General features: G+C 34.5%; 1 protein-coding gene across 1 annotated transcript; it reads right to left on the minus strand.

The window, feature by feature from the left end:
• Positions 1-694: 694 nt before the first annotated feature.
• LOC105036623 (protein ECERIFERUM 26-like) lies at positions 695-6,705 on the minus strand. The gene is made up of 2 exons (XM_073249518.1): positions 6,193-6,705; positions 695-1,812 (listed from the first exon to the last, which is right to left on the minus strand). The coding sequence occupies exons 1-2, from the start codon at positions 6,622-6,624 to the stop codon at positions 946-948; spliced, it is 1,299 nt and encodes a 432-aa protein (XP_073105619.1). The 5' UTR covers positions 6,625-6,705; the 3' UTR covers positions 695-945.
• Between the last annotated feature and the right edge of the window lie 13,241 nt (positions 6,706-19,946).

The raw sequence follows: 19,946 nt of genomic DNA on the forward strand, positions 1-19,946 counted from the left end.
GAGAAGTCTTGTGGTTTAGGATTTTGAGAGGAGAAGCCCTTGGGTCGGCAAAGGGGCTGGTTATATTCTTAAATGGTCTGACCCCCCGGATCCATTGGTGCTGGGGGTCCAGTGATCCAACGGTTAATACCATCTGATTCTGTTTTGTTTCGGCATGTGTAGATTCGTGTAAGGAGCACGAAGTATGATGAATAGTTCATTGGTTCTGATTTTAATTTTTTTTTTTTTTTGCAGAAAGTTGTTTTATTTTAGTTTGATAAACACTTTCCCACTTTGATTGTTACAGTTGAACATTTATCCAACAAATTATTTTTATTCGATTTACCATATCATCTTTTTATTCTGTTTTATATTTTTTTTAAAACAAAAAGAATAAGTCGATGTAAAAAATATGCTAGGTTCCTTAGGTGTTTTACATTTCTAAAAAAAGATAAAAATAAGAAAAATCTTAAATCTATTCTTGTTTTTTTTTTTTGTTGGGTACAAATTCAACTTTCTTCTTTGCGAAGTATAGCAAATATTAAGAATTGTTTCTGTAGGTGCTGCTGCTATTGCCAATAAAAACGATAAGAAAATTGAAAGCTACAAACGAGAAACTGAATGTAGGTATCACTCATAAGCTTCTTAATATTTGATACTCTACATACTTTTTGAAACATGATATCATTGTCACTGTTTCCATAACATAATATAGTTTACATAAACCACTTCTAATTTATATTTAACATAAAACATGCATTACATTGACAATGGCCAGGATTTCTTTATTGAAGCTTTACAACTTGAAAACCTGTTATGCAAGCAAAATTAAACCTTACTGATTCATCCAGCATGCTTAGATAATTGATCAACAACTGACAGCCTATCTTGTTTTTCTCCTCCCTATGGTGCCTTCATTTTGAGAATTTTACATTTATTCTTGACAGAGAAAATTCTCATGTCTTCTTAAGCAATACCCGATGCACTCTCCAGTGCCTCCCGAAGTGGAGAGATCTGATCTTCTGGTAGAATGAGCATTACCATTTTTCCTCCACTTTCACCATTGCCATAAGTTTTTTGTGGACACTGAAGCACCAGCACTGCTCCTTCATCACCTACACCATCGATACTGAAGTCTACATGAATGGGCTTTTGATCCTTAAGCTCCAACTCATACAATGGAACCCCTTCCATGTCAATAAAAGTCAGATTTGCACCATAAATAATAAAATCTGGTGTCCCACTTTCTTTTTCCACCAAATCTTCGATTATCTTTGTTTCAATTACTTGCTGTTTAGCAATCATAGATGCTAGCTTTGAGATGGCAACCTTGGAAGGGAAGAAGTCCGACACCACTGTACCTATCTTTTGCACATTGCTAAAAAGCCCACTTCTTTTTACTGAAGGGTCATTCTTGCAAATTGTCACCAACGTGGGTTCTTTATCTTTTCTAATCTTCGCCAAGCATTGCCAGATTAGAGCTGAAATGATTTCAAATGATGAAACTTTACTCGATTCCTTTGCTTGTATCTGCCTGATCTTTGCTTCAGTAATTTGGAAGGAGTACGTTGCCATTTTACTGTTGTTCAAAGATAGCCAGGAATCTCCAACAAGTTCGACCTGCTTAACTGAAAGCAGTTCGAGGGAGGTAGGTGACTTTATAAGAGTCTTTTCTGTTTTGGTTTCATGTTTGTGGATAGGCTGGCATTTAGGACTACCACCACTGAGTAACTGTGCCCACAGGTGGATAAAATTTGCAGCTGTTATTGCATCTCCAAGGACATGAGACCAGCTGAATCCAATTGCCATTCCTCCACACTTGAATCGAGTAAACTGAAAAAAGAATAAGCAGAAGGAGAGTGATTAGTTGATAAAATTAATCAACTATACTGTGGTAGTTAGAGTATTTTTAACTTGATTGAAAGTGATAATATAATAAAACTATGAAGAGGATATTCTAACCAAATGTTAGATTCTAGATAGATTTGATCCATGTTGAATCCAAATCCAAACCTGATGAGAAAAAAAGGATTTAGATCTGATAGGGTGTCTAGGTTATGAGGGTGGGCTTTGATGCAAAAACAAGGTTATTCATTGTGATCTAGGTGACATGGATTTAAAACGTAGAAACTACTCTGAAAGCAAGGGGAAGGTTGCGAAATTTGACTCTTTTTAGACCTTAGAGCGGTAATATCCTCAGACCTCACTAGAATGCCCATTTTTTCTAGCAAGTTCAGCTTATGTTAAAATGTAAGTGTCACTCCATTGATTTTATCTAAATTAGTTTGTCTTCAACAGTATTTCCCAAACATTGAAAATGTTAATTATTGATGTCAGCATTGGTTAGTCTTTAATAGCATTATATTTAACTTCTTTGTGCTCAGAGAGTTACTTGTCACCAAGAGAAACCTAATTTCCTAAATCTCTTTGTTATATTGATCCCTATAACTGAGGGTATTCTCAATCCTAATGCTACTAGATCTTACATGTAACATATAATTCGAGAAGGTAATATATATTTAAATTATGATATGGATGGCAAAGTTATGTGTGCTTTCACAAAGTATGAAATCCTTAATAATTGAAGCGGTTACCATTATGGATGTAAATGAAGCTAGATACAACTATCAATTTCCAGCATTCTATACCGGTCTATATTTATTGCAATGTGTTCAATAATTACATATTTAAATAGGGTTTGATGGATATTAAAACCTAGATATATGTTACTAAAAAAAATCTAGATATAAAATATAATTTGAATAGATATCAATAAAATAACTATATACCATACACCAACCTCAATAACAAGAGTACTCACACCTTAAACAGCCTGAGCAAATTATATGACTCTCTAGATTGGGTCCAATAAATCCGCTTATTACTAATTTTGAAAGATACCACGAGATATTGGCATTCCCCTAATAAGTCACAAATTCAATTTTCTTTTATCGAACCGAATGGCCTGACAAACCATGGCTAAGACATTTCTCATTTAAAAATTGACGAGCATCTTTTTATTTTTTTAGATATGCATGCATTAGGTTTTAATTCTTTTAGCACCAAGTATATATTTATAATTCTCAAATAATTATATAAAAGGGTCAGGACCATATTTTTCTTTCCTTACGATATAACAATTAGGTTTTGATTTAGACCCCAACCTAATGGATCATTATGGAGGTTAAATAGACCACCGAGACATGGTCCAAAACCCTACAATAATGGTAGTAATAGTGTAATCAATCCTAGGCTACTTAGTGTTTGTGAGCTATTTTATTTATATTTTTTTAAAGTATATGACCAAATTAAAAAGGGATGTATGAATTCTATATAAAAATAAGCGGGTAAGGTTCAAATTTATTCAACCAGCCACATGACACGCTTAACCTATAAATTTATTGCATTTCCTTCTAGTAGAACTAGAAGCAATTTATTGTTGTTAATTTTTATACAACTTGGAGAAAGGCAAAGAGGCATGGATCTTATGTGGTGCACATGTGGCACAGTAGAATACCGTATAGCCATAGGACATGAATAGCCATCATCAAGAGATGGATCACCATCATACGAATATATATATCATACCATGCATAATGCACATGGGTTGATAACTGTTCATCTCTTGATAGCGGCTTTCTAAAGATACATAGCATTTTTACGGTGCACATGTTGCATCATAAAAGATTATGATTGAATAGAAGTTTCATCTGCAAGAAAAGCGAGGCATTGTTGATGCACCATTTGGTGCATCATACCCAAACCGAATTTACTTGTTTTTGTTGGAAAAGATAACAGAGTTCGGGGTGGACCTTATATAGCACGCTGTACACTAGGCCCTCTCTCTTGAGTCCACGTCAATAAAGAATCACTTCCATGCCATTTATTTCTGCTGATGGTTTACTCCTGATTGATGGATAATATATGGCCCCACAAATGCTGTGAGGCCTAATGAAGATGGCGTACGGGTTATGACCACGTGGCCATCCAGATTGAGTGACGATAGCTTGCCTACTAGATACCTATCAAATTTACCACCTCTCTAAATTTTAGCTCAAACCACTGTTCTAACTATAGTGAATCACGCTGGTTCTACCTTGTGGATGGCTGTAACAGGTATTCTTTCTAATTGTTAATTATTTTATTTTTTGATTTCTATGGATATATATATTCTATATTGGTTTAATAAATTCGATTTATCAAAAAAAATGGAACTTGTTAACTTAGCCAATAACTGTATCCAAGTCATGACCTTTCTATACCAGATTGGGCCAAATTTTGGACCCATACCAGGTCCAAACCGGTCAAACTCTAGCATGAATTATTCGTGGAAGTGGATCCGGTTTAGGTGGAAAAGCTGATTTGGTTCGGATAAGCAATCTATGATAGTTACCAGAATAATGTGGACTTCAGGACACAACAGCTACACAAGTGCATTAACTAAATGGATTCTGAGACGGAATCTGGTAGATAAATGAGTAATGATAGTTGGAGATATGTCACATGTGTTATTAAGGGTTTGAGTAGGTTCCTTATAATTGTGATAGACGTCTTAGTCAGATAATTAAGTTAATGAGGGCCAATATAGTCTCCGACCAAGGACCACCTCCCCACCTTTATGTGATATTTATGGTTGTGGCTTTACTAAAGAATTAACTAGATTTATGGTTTTGAGGGGGGAAAAAAAGAATTAACTAGTTTATTTTTCTGAAGCCGTGGTCCTGGTTGATGCATTTAGAGTAGCTACTCTCCCAAGAACAAAGAAATCAAGTTTTACTGCCATTAAATTATGTTTTATTTTTTACGAAAAATAAGAAGGTGAAAGCAGAAGAGTGCATGGGGATATGCGTTATTATCCAATAACTTTACATAAACAAACACCAACCTAAGGCCTCCCCACATCATCAACCGTTCAGATTCGTAGCTTTGGTTTCTTGACTACGTGGCATCTAATCTGAGGTCCTGGTACAATACTCCCATGACTTGAGAAGGCTTTTTCCGGAAACCAAGCAAAACGCATGGTCGCTTGGAGTTCACGTTGCCGCTTCCAATCTCGACAAAAAAGTTTCTTTCCCTAGCACTTTTGGATGTCTTAAAATACTAGGATGGTATCTGATAAAAAGAAGCATCTAAGTCTGCATTAAAACTATAATATGGTGCGTACGCTGCACAGATATTGACATCTTACCGTCGCATGCACCAAGGTGGCTATGCACCATGCAAATCAGCTCATCTCCTTTTTGTGGCTAATCATTGAGACAAATGTATAATGAATGGAACCCACAAGAGAGAGATAAGATGATGGGCTTGGCGTGCAGCAATGGAGTGTAATTTCTCCAAGCTAAGACCATATGTTGCACGTGAGGCTTTGTTCATTTGTTCATCAGAATGAGGTGTCCGACATTAAAAAAATATATTTGATACTATATGGCGACGCACTACACCAATCATGTATCTCAATTTCTGTAAACTCCATTCATTATGTACTTATTTCTTATAGCCATCTCATACACATTATCTCTAATTATCCCTGCACTGCACCACTAATGTGATGCTCATGGTGCAAGATATAATTTTTCCGTACATGAGAGAAAAATGACCGTCACGTATCCAAGAGAAACTGCACTCCTTAATGAGATGGAGATCTAAATTTTCTCTTTTAATTTGTCAGAACTTTGAAAATTATATGCATCGGGATGTAGCAATATGTTCTGCCTTTTATTTTCTCCTAAAAAAATTGAAATAAGAGCGTAGATGTAGCATCACTTTACAAACAAGTATTCTGCAACACATATTTACTTTCTCATACGAGGCTTCAATGATGATGATGGTTACGGTCAATAGTCTTACAAACAAAAGTCTACCATGGCATTAAGATTGAAAGAAGCTAGGTTAAACTAACTGCTGAGTTCTCTCATGTTTCTTGCACGCTATTGCTAGCCAGGTCCCCTATATATGGCAACGAACAAGACTGTAAATGTTACAAATAGGGTGGCTTGACATGATCGTGAAGATTTCACTATACCAACATCCATTTTTGCTATCAATCGAGAAACTCTGGCGTTAACGATTAAGGAGAAGTTGATTGAAGTCTAGTTGATCGAAGCTAGCTAGCGATGCGATCATAATCTGACGATAAGATTTATAGAAGACATCAAACATTGTAGAAATCCATAGAATAACAAGTTATAATATGAGGGGATAAAGGATCACCTGAACAAAGACCAGCGGAGAAAACTGCAAGTCTGGACCAAGCACCTTCTCTGGCACAAGTTGTCTCCATCGAGATGAGTCCTTGATCTCCAACCACTCCTCCAGCGTCACACCACACTTTGTCTCCACAATCCTAACTCCACAGTCATTACACTTAACATATGGCCGCCCGTTGTCCGTTCGCCGGATTCGACCGGACACCGGGTGGTAGACATCCAGCCAGGGGAACATGGGCCCCTTCAAGTCCTGAATTGTGAGGTTGTCGATGATTTCATTGGCCTTGAAGTAGTACACACTCCTCAAGTAGTGCAGCTTCATGACCAGATCGATGTTCGCAAGCTCATAGACGATGGTCTCGCCGGTGACACTGCCGGGGACCACCGTGGACAGCTTGTGGCCATAGACGGCAGGCAATTCATCTTCAACAACCATGGTTTGTATTGCTATAGGAGACTAGCTAGCTAGAGATGGAAGCAAAGAGAGAAGGGATCACTAGCAAGGCATATGGTGCGCTTTGCCTTGGGGCATACATATATAGTGGAGACTGTAGAGAGAGAGAGAGAGCTGGATGGTGGGGGAGGTGAGCTGCTATCATGACCGGTGGGAGTTTTAAATGAAGGGTCCTTAAATTATGGAGTCGTCCGGGCAGTTGGGGTAGCACTTAAATGTTGAGAAAATAAAGGCACTTTGATGCGCCACTATTGATGCGGTGAAAGGGAGCACGAACCCCGTGTTAAAAGCTCTGGCCAGCATGGACTCCGACTAAAGTGAGGACAAAAGATGATGGAAAGGCTTTGGCCTCACGGCGGCCTCCACACGCTATGGAGGGGAGAAAGAACGTATATATAATTACTCCAGCTTTAACCTAGCTACATCCACCGCGGTTTAGAAGATGTGGAGGAAAAAAAAAAAGCTACAGTCGTAGTTGTTGATTGGAGCAGAGTGGAGATTATAGAGTCTACTCCTATTATAAGTGATAACTACTTTTAGAATGCACGCATGAGCGCTGATGGGTCAGAGTGGATTATGTCACGAGGGATCTAAACCCAACCTAGTTTCTTATTTGGATCTTAATGTTGGATCCAAATTCAACTCAATAAAAAATTGGATCAGTTTGGATTCAATCTGACTAAAATTTTGATCTAACAAATGAATCAAATTGGATCAATCCCATGTATAACCTAGTTCCGATCTGAGAAATTTGAGTCCGGATCAGGTCCAAATTGGACATGTGGAGCTCTCAAGTGAAATAGTCAAATTTGGACAAAAAAAAAAAAAAAAGCTTTATCATAAGATATGAATATCTATTTGAAAGTATGTTACGACAAATTCGGCATGATAATTTTTCTGACAAGACTCAAAAAGATAATTAAAAAGAATTTCAAAAAATCAAACATTCATTATTAATTATACGAATTGTTATGTTTAAAGATTTTCAATAGAGTGAAACAGAGTCGGACATGATATCAATCTATAGTTTAAAAGTCAAATTTTCCATTCAAGGGTACCACTTAGCTGTCTAATCTGCCTCAATATCTCCAGTGTCACGTGAATAAAATCAGATCAGGAAGCTGAATTAGTGGGATGATAATACCGTTTGCTTCCAACCAATTACCTGATGATGGATGCTACCATTAATTGGTTCTCCAAATTCTGGTAAACAATTTCTAGTGCTTTCATTTCTACCTATTGTGCATGGATAGAGTTTATAAATATAGTTCATAGATTTTTTTACATGCTAAAACCTGTATGTTGGTCAAACTCTTAATTAAAATAAACTCGCACAACATGCTTTATGATTAGTGCTTTATAAATGATGGAATAAAACAAAGAACTAGATCAAGGAATTTAACAATAAAGGTAACTAAATGTTTCATAACTTATGATTTTTTATTTTTTTAACCTACTTTTTCTAACAAACAATCTCACATTTGAAGTTTGTTCAATTGTACGATAACACAAAAATCACATAATTTGTGCCAGATTGAATCTGGCCGTGTTGGATAACAGTTCAAAAGATCCAAATTAGACCTATATAATCATTAGATTGAGTCGAGATGGATCGAGTCGAGTCAAAATTTGTAGAAATAGCTTGCATTTAGATTAGCACTAGCCACGGTTAATAGGAGCTCCTGTGGTAAGGCTGCGATTTTTTTCTTTGATTCAGGGGGTTTTTCACATAAATTTTGAATTTGCATTGATCTTTATTTTCTTTGATTTCTCTTTTATTTAGTGTCTTGGTATTATAGAACTCAATAAATCTAAATCCGATCTGAAATATAGAATGGGCCCAATTTAGAACTTCAAGCTATTCTATAGATTCTTAAATCAGATTCGGATCGGATTGAGTCATAGATCAACTTAATCTACTTGCAGCCTCAAATGCATTATACTACATATTTCAATTTCACTGTAGATGGCTATCAAGATGACGTGATAGAGACGTTCCTCCTTTTGGCTGCATGTATCACATATTTGACACAAGCCGGACCAAGACACGCAGTGGGATCCCGCCCTTGGGGTTTGCATTATAATGAGGAAGGGAAATTCTATGTGCACCGCAAGCAATGCGATGCAGAACCGTACGCACCGCCCACGATGATTGGCTGATGTACGAGGCCAAAATTTTTTTTTTCACATCATGCTCCAGCTGCGCATGTAAGCCAATCACCATGGATAATGCATGTGTTCTGCACCGTCTGCGGTGCACAAAATATTTTTTTAATGAGAAAAAATTAGTGTCGACCAATCTATGGAGTCAATGAGGAAATCTTTGGGTTAGATCGAAGTCATAATGAACCCTTAGTATGCTAAGTAGTCATTAGAAAGAAAGTGGCAATTTAATACGTAGCTTCGTGATCGGCTCTTCCACTGGATTTTTGAATTACCTTTTGGCTCTTCCTTCAGATTTTTATATTATCTTTTACTTTTAATAGAAGAAATTACTAGTTGGAACTGATCTATCATTTGTATTTTGGTTCATCCAATAAAAAATTGCTACATTATCCATTCTAATAAAAAAGAAATCAGAAATCAACAAACATCATGATTCAAATTTTGAATGAAAAAAGATTTATTATTATCAAAGCTAGATTGAAAATTTTGAATAGAAAAAATTTATTATCAACTATGACTAGCCAAAATAAATGATGTGATGATTTTTCATTGAATGGTAGAATAGTTGTCATCAATAATTTCTCTTTTGATAGAGATACAGAGATATTGATTAAAGATATTTTTTGGAGGTGAATAACTATACTGTTTCTAAATATTTTTTTTGCATTTACTTTTAATCAGTTTACAAATGTAACCTAACCTTCTTTAGCATCTTCCAACTCTAAAGTAATGAGTTGCTGAAATAATCTCTCATTTATGACACATTGCTGTCTTTTTTCTTTTTTTTAATTTTCTGGCATGCACTTTTGATCAACTTATCGTAGATGGAAGTACAGTTGGACGTGCACCAACAGCTCCAGTGTGGAAGTTGAGACCCTTCGTAAATGTTATCATCCTATGTCCGGTTCATGCACAATGAATGCAAACTGAGGGAATTCTAGATTACACCATAATTAACAAAGAAAACTTTCTCTTAAAAGGACAACTTGGGTCCAATTCAAGCCCCTCTGGAAATAGCCATCATAAATTTGGAATTTCCTGATTATTTTACCTACATTATTATATTGTACATCATGCCTCATAAAAGCCATAGGAGCCTAATTGGCATAATTTTTAGAACTTTAGTAAAGCCAGCAGTATTCCTAATTAGCATGACCACTCAAAGAACTTCTCGGTTGTATATGGTAGTTATCATTTCTCTACTCTTGTATTTGTCTTTATTCAGATTTTTTTTAAGAATAAAATGATTGCTATAAATTTTTTTTTAAAAAAATGCTAGAGTTGTCAGTTTTCTGCATGATTAAAGATTTTTTTTTTTATCATGATAATAGATTAAATATTAAATTATCAAGCCAGCATAGCAAAGCCAGAGCAAAGCTATAAAAATGATAACTATTATATATATTTTTACAGCAAGTAAACAACAGCTGTTATCATGCAGAGATTGTCATATAGCAGGAATGATATCCATTATTTGATCTTTACATTATTTATTAAAAAGGTTAGTTTCTGAAAATATTTGAATAAATATATTAAGGTCCAAATTTTAAAAAAATCATATTATCATTTGGAAGTAATGAATTTGTTAGATTGAAGTTATTTCATTATTATTATCCATCATTTATCTTTTGGAGTGCCTTATAACAACCATTTTACCAGAAGATACTGAGGATGGAACCTGCATTAATTAGTTCAGGTAACTCCAAGAAGCTGTTTTACTGGAATAATGATACCGTTATTGGATGATGAGAGCTTAGTATTGGTTCACATATATATATATATATATATATATAGAGAGAGAGAGAGAGAGAGAGAGAGAGAGAGAGTGAGAGAAAGAGTCAGATTAGAATCAGATTAGATTTGGACTAATCAGATTTGATCAACTCAAAATTTTATAATAAAATTCTATATCAATGATTCAAACTGTTAAATATGATTTACTATCTCAAAACTGTCTGCATTCTAAAAATTATATGATTTTTTATGTGCAAACAGTTTTGATGTAACATATCACATCTAATAGTTTGGAATATCGATATAAGATTGTCATTGTCCAGTTTTGATCTGATTGGATCTGAGTCCAAATTCGATCAATCTTATCTAAATCTACTTCTATACAACTATTGAAGAAATTGGTTCACACCAAGTACTCTTAGCTTCAGCGGGTGCTGAGTACGCAGGGACCATTCTATTTACATCTATGTGGGATTTAAGGTAGGTGGGTGCTGGTGATATCAATGAGAGTAGGGACCGCTCTATTTTTTTATGAGGGATTTAAGGTACTTGACCTATGAGAAAGGAGATCACAAATCTAGGGAGAAAGGGTGGGCTGGGTCTTGTTGTGAATGAGGTCACATGAAATAACGTAACAAATTTCATAAATTCAGCTACTAGTGCAGCCTAGTTTTCACGCAACTTGACGGTGATGATGATGATTGCATATAATCACCGCATTTCTAGTTTCATGAATAGACAAACTATTCTGCAACAGTATCATCTATTATTAAGGCATGGCCACCGAGGTGAAATTTAGATGAGATAACTTTTTAAAATTCAGGAACAGGCATGTGCCAACCGTTGAGAGGCTTTCCACCTGGAACTAAGTGCAACTTGGTCACATCTAAACAGTAATACTATCACATCTATGATCATATGAATGTTGGCAAATAACAAATAGAATTTAAAATTAATTTTAGTTTGGAAATGTACATACAAAAAAAATATTTTTAAAAAATCTAAATCCTATTGGATATTTTAGTTATGAAATTTGACGGGGGAATCTGTAAGAGATTATGCTGAAATATGAAACTTTTTATTTTATTTTATATATACTATAGATAAAGTCATGACCAATGAAGTAAATCTTTAGTTTGTGTGCCCCATAAATCATGCAATCAATAATTTCATTTTTTTGCTGGACATATAAATTAAATATTTGAAAATTCTTATTTTTATTTAATTTAAAGATGTAGATAAAAATCTTCAATTTAAGTAGCACAGCATTGTTTTTGGAATCTTCAGATGTTTTGTCAAATATATAAAACTTACCGTATACTCTAACTCACATAAAATTGTAGCAATACTTTGATATATCTTTACAATTTTTGTTTATGACTTCGCTGTTTGTAGTCCATTGCTGCATGACAGGATTATGATTTGAGACAATATATGCTATTTAACAGACAAAACAGCTATTTTTTGATCTGTCGCTGTTCATATAACGTATAAGGTCTTAATAAACTAAGACATATTATTATAATATGAAAATAATAATTGTATCAATTTAGCAACGTGGCCGCTGAGATTATTTCAGTTTGCAACGGTACGCAACAATGGAGGAACCTAACAATAATAATGATGTAATCGAAACCTTGGTCGAATTGTTTGATGGTGGAACTGGGATCAACTCGTTCTTTGTATAAAAGAAGAAGGTTCTATTGGTTGAGAAGCTGGAGCAGTGGTGCTCCTAAGTATTAATAGCTGGTGCGAGAGTTGAACGCTCCATTTTGGTTGGATTCCGGAAATCTAGAAGGGAAGGGTAGGTGTTTTCTTTAATGTCTTTGAAGAGGTCACAGCATATAAGATAACACACGTCGTACATTCAGCTAAGTCGGCCTAGATTTTGTGCCAAATGACAGTCATGAAAAACCTTGGTTCAATCTATAGATTTGCTTTGTGTTATCATCTACCTCGATCGTGCGGGGTAGACTTTCTAATCCCAATTGTTGGGATCCAAACAACCGAGAATAGGTATATCCGTGGGAATTAAAAAATAAAATATTGAAGAATTGGATAGGAAAGATTTGTTGAGGTATTTATCCTTGGATAAAATTTATATAGTCGAGTAAAACATTATGGTCAAACATACTTCAAAAATATCCATCAAAAAATGGATGGCCTCGTGTACGTAAATATTAAGAAAGATAAATAAAAAATTCTAAAGATATTTGAACAATTTAGATAAACATCACGTAATTTTTTTTTTTTTTTTTGATGAATGTCTCAATATATGCACGTGATAAACAATGATGGTCTGATCATAATTTCTTCGTAATCGGCCTGATTATAAAAGTTTTTTCTCTTATGCTTTAGATCTAGTTTGGTGACTACTGTTCTTGACTGCATTTTGTGGTTGGTGACCAGCCAATATTTCCTTTCTATTTCCAAGTATGCAAAAAATATATATACTAAAATGGGTTGCAGTAGGGTTCATGACAATGTTTGGAAAATCATGTCTGATATAGAAATTCATGTATTGTAATATTTATTATTCTATTAACATGATTGTTATCAATTTTGGTTACTCATATATGATAGTATTGTGATGCATATAAGGGAGTGTTAAATTCTCATTCAATCTCAATCTTTAATCACAAGGTCAAGACAACTAGTATAAGGAGTGTTAAATTTCATTCAATCTCAATCTTTTAATCACTAGTCAAGACAACTAGTCATGATCAGTTCTGTGAGTTAACAGGTAGGTATACACGCTCTTTTTTCTATTAGAGCAGAGTCCAACTAGCACTCTCTCTCCTTGCCCCATACGCCACGATAATTTTGATGGAGATAGATAGTAGAGATATAGATAATTAAATGATAAGAATTAAGGACCGCCATATGGAGATAGTCACGGAATCTAGAGTCTAGATAAGCTGTTTTTTTACCATTAAAAATAGTAGAGACCTACCAATACAAACTTTAATTTTCATCATTTATTTGAGAAGAGATGACTCACTTCTAGTCTTTGTCTGGTAGATAGCATTTGATTCTTTTGGATCTTAAAGAAAATGGATAATTAATCTTCTAGGAAGCTAAAGAAACATTTAATAGAGAGCTTGAATGCTATCGAGTTTTATAATGAAAGTGGGTGAACATTTAAGAGGATGGTAGGTGATGTTAGGAAGCCAATTGTCGGAAGAGATACGTGGATAGTTAAGATAGCAACTGATCTACTAATTTTTTTAGATTGGCATGACCTTCAAAAGTTTAACAGTGATTTCTTTGATGTGATTCACCTGCAGGCTACCACTTTCTGGAAGGAATTGGAGCGTGCCCATTGGCCACATTTGGGTGTGGCATCATGGTCCACTGGGTCAGGCTGGGCTTTATGATGGCCCAAAGCTTTATTAAACTAAGAATATGCCCACATTGGCTTGGCCCATTTCAGGCCATTTGCCTACATTTGACAAAGATGCACACAGCACATTCTGTATATAGATATCTTTACTATAGTAACATTGAAGTATTTCCCCAAGAGGTGAAAAAATAAATAAAAAAAGTAGTGACAGATTATGTAGGAACATGACTTAGCAACTAATCCTCAGAAAGAGGATTGCAAAAATTTAGCAATTGTGAATATGCTACAGTGAAGATATGAAGGTGGATTGAACCAGATGCATTAATCCAGAAATACTCCGGGTTGCCCTCTGCATGCCAACCAAACGTTTATCAGACCTGCAGTTGTAGATTTGGCAGTTCCATAATCAAGTAATCCCTCGTGTAGGGACAAATCCCTCAGTTGCACCAATCCCCTTATGCCATGTGGCATACGAACTGTTCGAATATACCAAATTGGAGCCTCATAGCATTACTTCTGAATCCTTCATCATTCTTGTCTAGAACCCAAGCCGTGCCAAGAAATTCTCTAACAAACCAAAGGTTTAATTCTCATGTTTGTCCCCATGCAACATTTGGCAACACCATAGTTAACAGTCCAACTTGATGTGGAAAGCTTCGCATTCCAGAAAAATGTACATAGTTTAGCAGAAGCTTGGAGAAGATTCAGATGATTAGCATTATGAATTTTTTTTAAAAAAAATAATGAAAACCTTTACATAATTGTTCATGTAAGCAAGCAAGGAAAGCAATGGATGGTAAACAACAGCAGCAGTATGAACAAACTATCTGCCAAAAGCTGATAAAACAGTGGATATCATCATCAGTCTATGAGTTTTTTAACAAAATCAATTCATATACCGAGAGCCTGTCAAACTTGTATACATACAGGAAATGAGCTCAAACAAATGAGGAGGTGTTTGCAAGATTTAGACCTATTTTACTGGGTTTTAGTACAATAAATCTGGTATCTGTTTCCCTAATTGTGTTTTGAGCTGCTTCATGTAGACACAAAGCAGGTTTATCTGGGCCTTTTAAGTCCATTTTCCAGAATTATGTGGATCTGATTTGTCCTCAAAAAAAGTGACACCTTCGTATGAAAGGAAATCTATGCTGGTGCCCTTGGATAGCAGACCAGTCATTCTTAGAAACTTGTATGCCTGCATCAAGATATGAGACTTGTCCTGTTTCTAGGAGCAATAGAACGGACATTTGAGAACTTTCGGGGATTGGATTTGGAGACCAGGAGACGTCTGCCCATCTGATATACAAGATATTTTGTATCTTAATTATTTGGACTGCTCTCGCATCAAATAGTGCGACTGTCCATTATACCAAAAAAAATAAAGCTGATATACGGCTACAAACAAATCCTAAATAAATCAGGGCAAAAGTTTATAGTATTCATGCATGTGCATTTTTGCATTATACACTTAAATTGTATTGCATGTGCTAAATTATGCATTTATGTGCTCGACATGCATGTACAGCGATCTTGTAATATGATGTATTACTAAATTGAACCCCATCATTTTCAGCTTTATGTAAAGAACTATAATTAGAATCATTTAGATCGGAGAATTTCAATGAGTAATGGTGATAATTAATTTGCTAAGCTGTAGACCTTAAATTTCTCCTAACATGAATTCCAAATGAGAATTTCGCCTAGACTAAACACTCTATCATCCAATTTTTCACATTTGAACCGAATGTCTTCCAAGTTTGGACGTCACGACCCAAACCCATCACCGGGATTAACATATGACACAGCCGCACATTTCATAAAGTATAGACCTAGGGGCTAGGGAACATGCAAGGCCTACTAGATAAATTTTACAACATAGATTATTACTTCTAAGATAAAAACAAATTTACTCAATAGTAACTACAAGCCAAATACAAATATATGATTATCCAACGGTACTAGATATATTTATTTATATCTCACTAGCAGACCAAACTTGCAGATAAGAGTCTTAAGGCTCCGAGAAAGAAAACAAGAATTAGAACTCATTAGCTCAATAAGAAATCCCTATACGCAAACACCAATTGATTAAAAAAACTGATAGAAGAATATAAAGTATGACGACCATAATATGTATATGCCAAATAATCAAAATCTGAATACCAGCTTGTAAGAAAACTCAATATGCATCAATCGCATGCCAACAAATCAATTTTTTTTAGTAATATTTTTAGATGACTATTTATTCATTAGATTAATCAAGTTTAACTCAGTGACAATCTTAGGATTTTACAACAAGGATTTTTAATTATCTTTTCAGGATTGGTCTGGGCGTAGCAACACTTCCTGACAAACAAAACAAAATACCATAGTCCTACCCATGGCGAGGCTTTCCTCAATTGGATCCTTTCTCTTCATGGCCAGCCCTTCAGTCCGGATTCCAATGAAGAGAATGACTAGCAAGCATAATCAAGGGTTGAGGAGGCTCGAGAGGAGGGGGACTTGTAGACGGCTGCTTTGATGGAGAAAAAAATTAAAGAAGGCATAGGAAAAAATAGAGGAAAGAGGATACATTGGGCCATTTTGCATATGGGCCACCGTCCGAAAACTTATTAGGTTGACTTGGCCTACCACGTCAACTTGAGACTAGTTCAATGAAAATTGAATTAATCAATGACGATTTCGACGTGCCGGCGTGCCGCCGCTGGGATCACGTCATGTTAGAGATTAATATGTATGATTTCCAAGGAATTAATTTTCTTTTTTAAATTCTTTTAGCCTTGGTTAATTAAGATTAACTTTTGGGGCAGGGGCAGTTTCAACTTCGATGGACTTTTAACCAAGGTTGATTAAGATTAACTTTTGAGGCAGCGGCAGTTTTAATGTTCAATAGACTGGTCTACGGCTGATGTCATAGGCTAAGTCTAACTAATACTCCGTGGTCCGAGAAACTGGTCCCCGGCTGACCCAGGATCCTTCGGGAGGTCTTGTGTTGACCAATTCTCGCAGATGAGGCTTCGGTTTCTCCAACTGAGCTGTGGAAAAATTATTAATGGGATCAAGTTGGTCATGGATCATTAAAAATTTATTAATTGAAAGGAGAAATAAAAAAATTAAAATTGAAACGTAGGGGCGGACCCTCGGGGGCGGGGGCGGCAATGGCCTCCTCAATTTTCCCGTTAACTCCAAGTATACCCTAAATCTTTAAGCAAAAATTTGAAGTTGGACCGCTTCCAACTTTATGTTTCCTTTTCCTTAATTAATTAGGAGAAGATAAAGAGTTTCTTTTTCCTAAATTAAATAGAATTCTAGTTTTCTATTTAAAGTTATCAAATATTCTAACTAATTAAAGAAGTCAGAAACAACCAAAAAAAATTCGCAACTCAAGCTTCTCTGATTTTGATTTTATTCGACATCCTCTTCTTTTTTTCTCTCAATTTTTTTTTCTATTCTGTTTCCCTCTTAAACTTATAAGTTTTTTCATATTTTAAGTTTATTATGTTTAAAAAAAATTAATGATTTTTTTCAAAATAAAAGAAGTAGAAAAAAAAATGATGTTGGAGTTCAAGATGTTACTATATATTACTACTGCACAGCCTGCGCCTGAGCTTAAAATTGAACATCAACCAATTCTAACTCCAACCATTCCCATTCCTATAATTACAGAAGCAGAAAGAAAGCCATCTAAAAAAATAAAAATTGGAATAGAAGATATTGATGTCGATGCATTGGAAAGAGATTCTGGATTGTGCAAACAAGTTTGAGAATATCTTATGAATTAACATGATGAAATTCGATGAGCCTATATCAATTTTGATTCTTATCAACCAATATTGGACAAGTATGATCCCATTGGTTCAAAAAATCATCATGGGCACTTTCAATCATCTTGGTTCAATCAGCATCCTAATTAGCTTGAATATTCTTCAACTAAAAATGCGGCTTATTGTTTTTCTTGCTATCTCCTTTTAAAGCCAAGTGATAGAAGAAGCAAATTTATAATCGGTAGTTTCAAAATTAGAAAAAAATCAATGATGGGGAGAATTATGCGTTTCTTAGATATGTGGAGAAAAATTCAAATCCGTTACATAATGTTGCTATGAAGTACTACCATGATCTGATAAATGAGAGACAATATATTCAGAAAGTAGTAGAGAAATAAACTTCTGAACAAATTGCTAGAAATCGTTTACAGCTCAAGGCCTCAGTGGATGCAATTAGATGGCTTACATTTTAGGCTTATACTTTTTGAGGACACGATGAATGCTTAAATTCAAAGAATCGAGATAATTTTTTTGAACTACTTAAAATTTTGACATTCTATAATGAGGACGTTGGAAAAGTTGTTTTGAAAAATGCTCCTAGTTATGCTCCTTATACTCACCGAAGATACAAAAGAAAATTCTATAATTTTTTTCAAGAATGTGAGAAAAGTTATAAGGAACGAAATTGATAATGCTAAATATTGTATAATTGTTGATGAAGCTGAGAATGAATCAAGAAAAGAACAAATAGCCATTGTTTTGAGAGTTGTTGACCAACATGAGTTATTCTTTGATATTATCAATATCTCGGATAAAGTTGCTTCGACTCTTTAAGATGCTGCCTATAATGTTTTCTCAAGACATAATTTAAGCATTAAGCATATCAGGTCAAGATTATGATGGGGATAGCAATATGCATAGTGAATGGAATGGTTTGAAAGCTTTAATTAATAATGATTGTCCATATGCTTATTATATTCACTGCTTGGCTCATAGACTTTAATTAGCACTGGTGGCTGCATCAAAAAAAGTTGTTATTATTCATCAATTTTTCAATGATTTAGTGAATATTGTTAATATTGTGAATGCATCTAGAAAACATCATGATGAATTGAGAGTAAGACAAGTAGCAGAAATTGTAAATTCGTTAGCTATTAATGAGCTTGAATCTGGAAGAAGGTAAAATCAGATTAGCAGTTTACAAAGGCCTAGAAATACTAGATAGAGGTCATATTTGAATTCTATTCATAGCTTGATAAAGCTTTTTTCGATTGCTTGTTCCATTCTTGATGATGTTATATATGATGAAGTTGGTTATGTTTAACGTGGAGATACTGATGGTGTATTAAATTGCTTGGTATTTTTTTAATTTATTTTTATCTTATATTTGGTGATAGAAATATTGGAGATAATTGATGCTCTTTGTCAAACTTTACAAAGAAAGTCCCAAGACATTCTCAATGCAATGCATTTAGTAAAAACTACAAAGATATTACTTCAAAAGTTAAGAGAAAATGGATGGACAAGTTTATTAGAGAATGTGATATTATTTTATAAAAAACATGATATTGATGTTCCAAATATGACTGCTATTTATAAGCCTGGTGGTCGAGGTCACCGATGGAGTGATATTACAAGTGAGCATCATTTTTGGATTGATATTTCAATGTTACTATTGATATTCAATTACATAAATTGCAGAGTAGATTCAAGATCGTGTAGTTGAGTTATTAATTTTTAGTACTATGGATCCTAGACATGATTTTAGGTTATTTAATTTAGAGAGTATATATCAATTTATAGAAAAATTCTATCCAGAAGACTTCAGTAAGCATGAACGAAGATTTTTGAAAAATCAATTACAACATTATCATATTAATGTTCTAAAGAATCTGAAGTTGCAGAATGTATCTACAATTTTAGAATTATGCCAATGATTGGTGAATATAGAGAAAAAGATATTTATTTACTAATTGATAGACTGATTTATCTTGCATTGACTCTTCCTGTTTCAACTACAACAATGAAGAGAACATTTTCAGCAATAAAGATTGTTCAAAACAGATTGCGTAGTAAGATGGAAGATGACTTTTTTGCTGATTATTTAGTCATTTATATCGAAAAGGAGATGGCTAAGAATTTTATAGTAGATTTCATTATTGATAAATTTAATTCAATGAAAAAACATAAAACTTAATTCAAATAATATTTATTAGAGATATTTATTTAAATTAATTTTAATTATATTATTAATATTTTTTAATGTTTAAATTCTCTCGACCTCTTATGAAATT

This window comes from Elaeis guineensis, chromosome 1 (genome assembly GCF_000442705.2).
Source record: "Elaeis guineensis isolate ETL-2024a chromosome 1, EG11, whole genome shotgun sequence".
Classification (NCBI taxonomy): domain Eukaryota; kingdom Viridiplantae; phylum Streptophyta; class Magnoliopsida; order Arecales; family Arecaceae; genus Elaeis; species Elaeis guineensis.

Excerpts from the sequence above, each read along its gene's own strand:
- LOC105036623 (XM_073249518.1), bottom strand. The coding sequence starts at position 6,624 with ATGGTTGTTGAAGATGAATTGCCTGCCGTCTATGGCCACAAGCTGTCC. Across the intron at positions 1,813-6,192 it reads CTCCGCTGGTCTTTGTTCAG|TTTACTCGATTCAAGTGTGG; the intron begins GTGATCCTTTAT and ends TTCTTTTTTCAG.